The 6970-nt window shown below is 37.6% G+C and overlaps 1 protein-coding gene across 1 annotated transcript in view; it reads right to left on the bottom strand.

The window, feature by feature from the left end:
* The window catches only part of LOC106945148 (CUB and sushi domain-containing protein 3), a 305581-nt gene that overhangs the window by 21825 nt on the left and 276786 nt on the right, over positions 1-6970 (bottom strand). Inside the window, exons 53-55 of the mRNA XM_015028609.1 lie at positions 5235-5408; positions 3817-4002; positions 3559-3732 (exon numbers count right to left, since the gene is read on the bottom strand). Coding sequence (XP_014884095.1) covers positions 3559-3732; positions 3817-4002; positions 5235-5408 — 534 coding nt within the window. The remainder of the gene's footprint in view (positions 1-3558; positions 3733-3816; positions 4003-5234; positions 5409-6970) is intronic.

Genomic DNA, 6970 nt, shown 5'->3' with positions numbered 1-6970 from the left:
AACAGAACACGCGCCGGAAAAATCCCAACCCAACAACCCCAACCACCACCCCAACCATTTTTATTACCAAAAAAAAAAAAAAAAAAAAAAAAAAAACACGCACATTCTCACACCAGTGCACGAGTCTAGACTAACATATTGCTTCTCAAACATTGCTGGCCCACACTGCCCATTTTGCTAATGGTATGAGATTTGCATTGGGTTACTTGTGCATAAGATTAATGCCACAACCTGATTAATTTCTGTTGGCTCTGAATGACTAATTATGTCTCGAAGTAACCCTTCACATTCATTGCAGAACACACATTTCAGGCAAGACAGAACGCTTTTCACAAGAAAAATAACTTTTAAGTCATTCTTCTGTTGTGTGTGTGTTTAAAGCTCTTGCCTTCTCTCACAGTTGTTCTGCTTACACCATACTGTGTAAGTTTAGAGGCTTTTTGCAAAATAGCTTACAAAAGGCACATTCACACACATTATGAAGTAAAAGCTTTTTAAAGTTAAACTGCTCCCGAGATGCTCAAATGTACAAAATGTGGAAAAGTTTCAAACTGCACCTAGTTTCTTCATGCTACGCCAAGCAGCCAGATTTTATTATACTCCTAAAGTGGTTGTGATCAATACGTTTCCAGGTTTGCTAAGGTTTTGTGCCTTTAAATGTTGGATTAGAGTGCTTGAAGTGCCAGTTTGCAATGGATCCTTTGCCAAGTTGTGTGCTAAGAAACAACTCTGGCTCATTTGTACAGTTTACGAATCGCTTTCCAACAGTTTATGCTCATATCTACCCATAAAACCATTTGTACTTTTATACTCTAAAAAGCTGTATGCAAGCTTTTTATTTTCTATATTATACATTCATTGACATCCACCTTTCAGACAATTTTCACCTGGTTTGACAGCTCGCCTTTTTGGATAATCTATTCATAGTCTGTCTTGGGAATTACAATTAACCCTAACCCTATGTACTGGATAATGTGCCAGCAGGTAGTCACTCACAGCTTTTAGTTGAATCGTTATGTTAATCTGTCATAATATTTAAGACCCAAATATGGGCACAGTGGTTGATTTGGCTGCAATGCCACTGGCAGCAGCATCTCTGCCTATAAAGCGCTTTTGATGCAAAGTGACGATGACAGTGCCTGTTTCCATCAAAAAAAAAAAAAAAAAAAAAAAAAAAAAAATAATAATAATAATAATAATTATTATTATTGCAATCTCCAACTCCCTTTAAGGCATTTGTTTTGCTTTTCTAATTTAGTGCTATTGACCAAGCAACACCAGCTGTCCTGTTCTAAAAAAAAAAATAAAAAAAAGTTAACTGTAAGATCACCTAAATGATGCCGACAAACCATTTGTTAGCAGGGCAAAAATAATTGTGCATATTATATATATATTTTTATGTCAGTTGCTATAATATTTGCATTGAACTACATTTTATGTGATTACTCTTGACACGTATTGCAAAGTTCACAAATAAGCATCATAGTTTGCCTCAAAATGTTTGGGCACCAGGCTGAAGGACTTTAGCACTCTTTAGTTTATTCTTCTCTTTTTTTTTCCAACTTTTCTTTTAAATGGCAGTGCTAAGCTTGGAGTTAGAGCGTATTAACGATGGACTACAACTTTTTCGGGGAAATGCATTTTTTTTTTTTTTTATTATTTCCACTGTCATTTAAAGGTTAAGCTACACTCAGTAGCTGATGAGTTTAATTTGGCGTATAGACTAGAGGTGAGAAAACGGGAAACCTGGCTCTGTTTAAAGGTGATGAAATCCTCCTTCCAGCAGCTTTAAAGTTCACCAGTGAATGCATTATGTTTAGTTTCATGTAATCTGACCTGAATAATCCAGGTTTCATCATTAATTTCATACTATCTGAGGAAAAAAAAAAAAAAAGTTTTTATTTGGATGTCTTCAAATAAATCAGTAACGTCTACGGTGCAGCGAAAAACCAGAACACATTACGTAGTGGATGTGTTGTACGGAGGTGTAGTGATGCTGGCCAGACTTGTCCCCCCCCCCACTTGTGATAAAAGTGACTTTAAGGAGAATGGATGCAAGTAATATAAATGATCTCATCTATCTAAGTTAGAAAACACATAAGAGCAAATCTCAATGAGATAAATTCCCTCAGAGTCCACATATGTTACAGGCCACGACTAATTTCCATTTCTCTCTAAATAGCTTAAGTTCCTCTTTGAGCTTAAAGCGAGTTAAGTTAATGCTGTATATTCCTGCCCCTTATGGATGCACAGCCATGACAGGTTTCTCCATGCAATTATCTGTTCAACAACGAAGTCAAAAGTCAAAATTAGCGATTAAAAAATTGGACAGCTATATATATATATATATATATTTTATCAATACGGTACAAAATAAAATACCAAAAACTACGATAATTTATTTAATCACTGAATCTTTCTGTCACTATATTTATTACCTAACACACAGACGGGTCTAGGATTGTAGGACATTTCTGTTTTGTGCTGAATCAAATCCGAGAAAGCTTATTGTTCTTGCAATCTCTGATTTTCGACAAAGACGTCTCTCCGCCCAAACTACCAAAATCAAATCTCAGTGTGTGATTTCTTTCATTTTGTAAGACTCAGTTTGATTTTCACATCTGGAACCCAGTGTTTTTGGACAGCATGAAAAGATTTATAAAATAAAATAAAAATACATAAAATTACTTGTGAGTTCTGATGGAGCGTAATAACAAAGCTTGTATTGTTATCCCAGATTGAACTCTTATCTCCACAGGGTTCTGGTGCAGACCAGCCAGGTGGAAAGCATGAATCTTTTTCTTTTTCTTCTTTTTTTTTTCTAATCTATTAGCCTCCCTCACCCCAACGTTACCTCTGGGAAATTGCTGTAAATAACAATGTATTCTTAGTCAAGTCGTCTGGAATGTTTCTCACCGTGCTTGTTATGTAAGCGGCAGCTGGGAGCTTTTCGGTCTGCAAGAGCCGTAATCATGCCTCCAGCAAGCTGATGGTGAACCATATAACTCGGAGTGTTTGTTTACATTATGAAAGGTGAAGAAGATTTCCGTCCGCAAAGACAATCTGACTTAAGAAGCGTCAAGATAGGAATTTACAGGAAATCCGGAGGGTATGAAATATGCCTTTGTGAAGCATATTAGAGGCCTAAGATGATGCCTAGTTGTACCTCAGTTCACAGTTAAATAAACACCCTTAGATTCTCTAAAATGACACTAAAGGTCAGCAAGTGTTGATTTTAAACTAGCAGAGAAAACAATTTTTAAATTCCAGAACTGAGCAATTGTATGGCAAGGTTACATTCCGGCAATGTTTTACCAGACAGGCACTGCTACATTCACTTTTCATGCAGCTACCTTTCCTCTGCATGTTCATCCAGGCCCCTATTATCCCTCCAACCGAGTGCGAAGGGTTTAAGAAAAGTGTTCCTGCAAGATGTGAAGCATGCCACTTTACACTCTGGCGAGTCTACATGTTTTAGACACCTTTTATCCATCTATCAGAATCCCTGGTACGGGTTGGACGTCGGAGCTTGTATATTCTGAAGTTTAAAATGCTCACCCGAGCAGAAGGGCATGGGGGAGCTCCACATCCCATTGAGCTGACACATCCGAGAAGATTCTCCTTTTAGCTGCCTCCCACCCAGACAGGAATATCGGACTGTGGAACCAAATGTGAACTTCTCTCCAGTCAGCATGCCGTTGGGCGGAGAGCCTGGATGGCCGCAGTCTACAACTACACATGGAGACAGATCAAGACTGAAAGATCAGCTGCTTTTGGCCACACGTAGCATGACAAAAGCCCTTTTTATCTACACACCTATGCATTCAGGAAGAGGCTTGTCCCACTGTCCGGTGGGCTGACAGGTCAGCACCGGTGAGCCGAAGAGGTAATAACCAGGGTTGCAGTCATAGAACACCACCGTGCCGAAAGTGAAGTTGCCATGTTCTATTTTACTCTGCCGAATGGAGTTGGCTGGGATGCCGGGATCAGAGCAGTTGACCACTGTACGCAGAGAGACACAGAGACGGACATGCGAGAAACACAAAAGACAGACAGGAGGAAAACCTGTGTTATTTGGCATGAACCAGGGAGAGTCATTTATTTTGGCCTCCAATGGATTCTTCGCTGTTTTCAAATTCAGAGCAATAATGCAGGACGTGATAAACACGACAAAAAAAATAAAATGAGAAGAGCTTGTGTTGTGAAGGACAGGTAGTGATAAGGTTTTAATAAAGCTATGCAGCTTCGTATTCTTATCCAACAATTTCAATGGCATATTTCCTAAAGACTAGCAGCAAAACACAAAAACATAAAGGTTTAAACCTTGGCAACCACTAAAAATGTTATACTGAGTCATCATGGAAGGATTAGCTAACATACAATGTAAGAGATGCTGAAAAACTTGGCTACACAATTTTCAATTCTTTTTGATTTAGTTTGTAATTCACACAAGATAAAAAAAAAAATGTTAATACAGGCTCAAATATATGAGGCACAACCATTAGTCTTAAGTTTCTCTTCCCAAATTGCAACTTGCCTAAAAATCCCTCATTATAGCCTGGCTGGGAATATGACCACTCAATTAGGCAGATTACGTGACGTTCACTTAAAACTGGTGTGTTTGCTGCTCACACACAGGTTTTGGTGTAGTTCACACATTTTCAGCAGATCTGAAAACAGTTTAACGTGTTTGGGATCATTGCACTGTTGGAACATGCAACCTGTCCAACCTTTCAAGCATTTCATTAAAACTGTCACCTGTTTAGCTGCTTATTCAAATATCGGTGGGTGTGTGTGTATATATTTGAACCTGTATTATTCCAGAAATGTAGTTTAGAGCCTGTGTCGATTTGGGACAATCCAAACAAATCCCCCCCCCCCCCAACCCCAGTTAAAAAAAACAAAATCACTACAGTTGTATGTTGTATAGTCATTCCAAGCTACCAAAAGGAAAGATGAATTAAATCTTTGGCTTACAAGGTTAAAAGGAAGCGTATTTAAAGAAAGAATTTACTTTTCTTCTCGGACAGAAGGTCAAAGTGGCAAATGTGTTTATTATGAACAAAGCTGATGGAAGAAAAAAGATGAAATGAAAAAAAGGAGGGATGCTCTAAGGTAAGGATTGGGGCTGAGAGATGAATTGGGTCCATGGCAGCAGGAGCATGCAGACATGGTAAAAAAGAATGAGCTAAAAAAGAAAGTTAGGGGTCAATACACTTAACTTTTCTCCCCACCTTTACACGTTGGGGGCGGGTGGCTCCACTGTCTGTTGGCCTGGCACTGAGCACGTGCGGGCCCCTCCATCTCGTATCCCCGGTTGCAAACGAAGCTGACCACATCGTTGAGATTAAAGCCATTTCCCACCGTGCGGCCGTAGATGGGACTTCCTGGGTGGCCGCAGCTGATCGCTAGGGGAAAATGTTCACACGCATAAAACTGAATACGGGCTAATGACCCAAAAAATGTCTTGAGAAGCTTTAATTTTATAATATGCCACATCTGCCCTGCTCTTTTGAGCAACATGAGTCTACATTTTATCACTTTGAATTAGATCAGAAACAATTTTCCAACTTTGTGTCTAGTGAAACTTCCAGAATAAGGACAAAACTAAGAGTGCGGCTTAGATTGCAAAAGATGAGACACGCACCACTGAAATATTCATATTCAGCAAATGGAATGCGACCATAGGAAAAAGAAAATATGGGATCACTGTTCTTTGAGGATGTTCATTGAGGTGTTTTATTTAGTAGAACAGTGGGAAAAAATGACAGTCGTGTCCCCAAACTATTCCCGATGACAGCTGGAGATTGTGATTGGAGCTTTGTAAAACAGGCCTCACACATATTAAAAATTGACAGTAATTCACATTTAAATCAAGCAGAAAAAACAAAAACAAAAAAAACAAAACAAAAAAAAGTGTCTCCGGTAATGAGGAAAAATACATTTTATATTCACATATTTTGATTTTATGACCAGGATAAGTTTAATTTTCCAATGACTATGTCATAAATAAGGAAGATAGACTTCAATGAGCTCATGCATCAGAGTGGTAATCAAAAGTGTTGGTCCAGAAAGTGAAAAACTGACAAAAAAAGATAAGCAAAAATATAAGAAAATAAAGAGAGAGACAAGAAAGTAAAAACCCACACAAAAATTGTAGAAACAAAGCTATCAGTTTTTGTGACTGAATTATAAGAATATGGTTTATAAATCTTGAAATGCATAGGAATAGCCAAATTTTGCCACATGAATTAAAGAGAACCCATCACAGGTTGTAAAAGTCTGGATATAAAATATCAAATTAAGGCAGAGAAATAATTCAGGAGGATTTTGGATTATTTTAGAGTTTATTGTTATCGTAACAAAAGCATATGCAACATACCTATGCCAAAAAAATTGCTTCAACAGCAATTAAAATTTGCTAATATAAAACATATAAGTTTTAGGATTTTCTTTTTTTTTTAATGCTAAAACAACAGAGGTTGCCTGGAAAAAAGTTTTTTCAATAAACATATAATTGCAGTGCCTTGCAAAAGTAATGAGATTTAAACTAAAACCACAAATATGCAGAACATTTTAGAATCACCTTTCACTGCAATTACAACTGGAAGTCTTTTCAGAGTATGTGACTCCCTGCTATACAGTCGTCTCGATACTGAAATTGTTGCCCATTCTTCTTTGTAAAATGGCTAAAGCTTAATCATGGAGAGTGTCTGTGAAAATCAATTTTCTCAGATAGATTTAGGTGCTTCTAATACATTTATCTAATTGATTTCATTATACTCCCACTGTATTCTCAAGGTGTGGCCTGCAGCAAGATAAACCTCTGTAAAAGCCTCGAAGCTTTTACAGCAACTAACAGATTTTCTTCCAGAATTGGATTTTATTTTAGGGGGGGAAAAAAATGAAAAAGGGTTTTCCAGACTTTTACGTTTAAAAAAAAAAATATTGAAGACCGTTTTTAATTTCT

Source organism: Poecilia latipinna, unplaced genomic scaffold (assembly GCF_001443285.1).
Source record: "Poecilia latipinna isolate Pla-1442-1.1 unplaced genomic scaffold, P_latipinna-1.0 Scaffold130, whole genome shotgun sequence".
Taxonomy (NCBI): Eukaryota; Metazoa; Chordata; class Actinopteri; order Cyprinodontiformes; family Poeciliidae; genus Poecilia; species Poecilia latipinna.
Note: the sequence above shows the minus strand (reverse complement) of the source record. Positions and strands in the feature narration are given on the sequence as shown.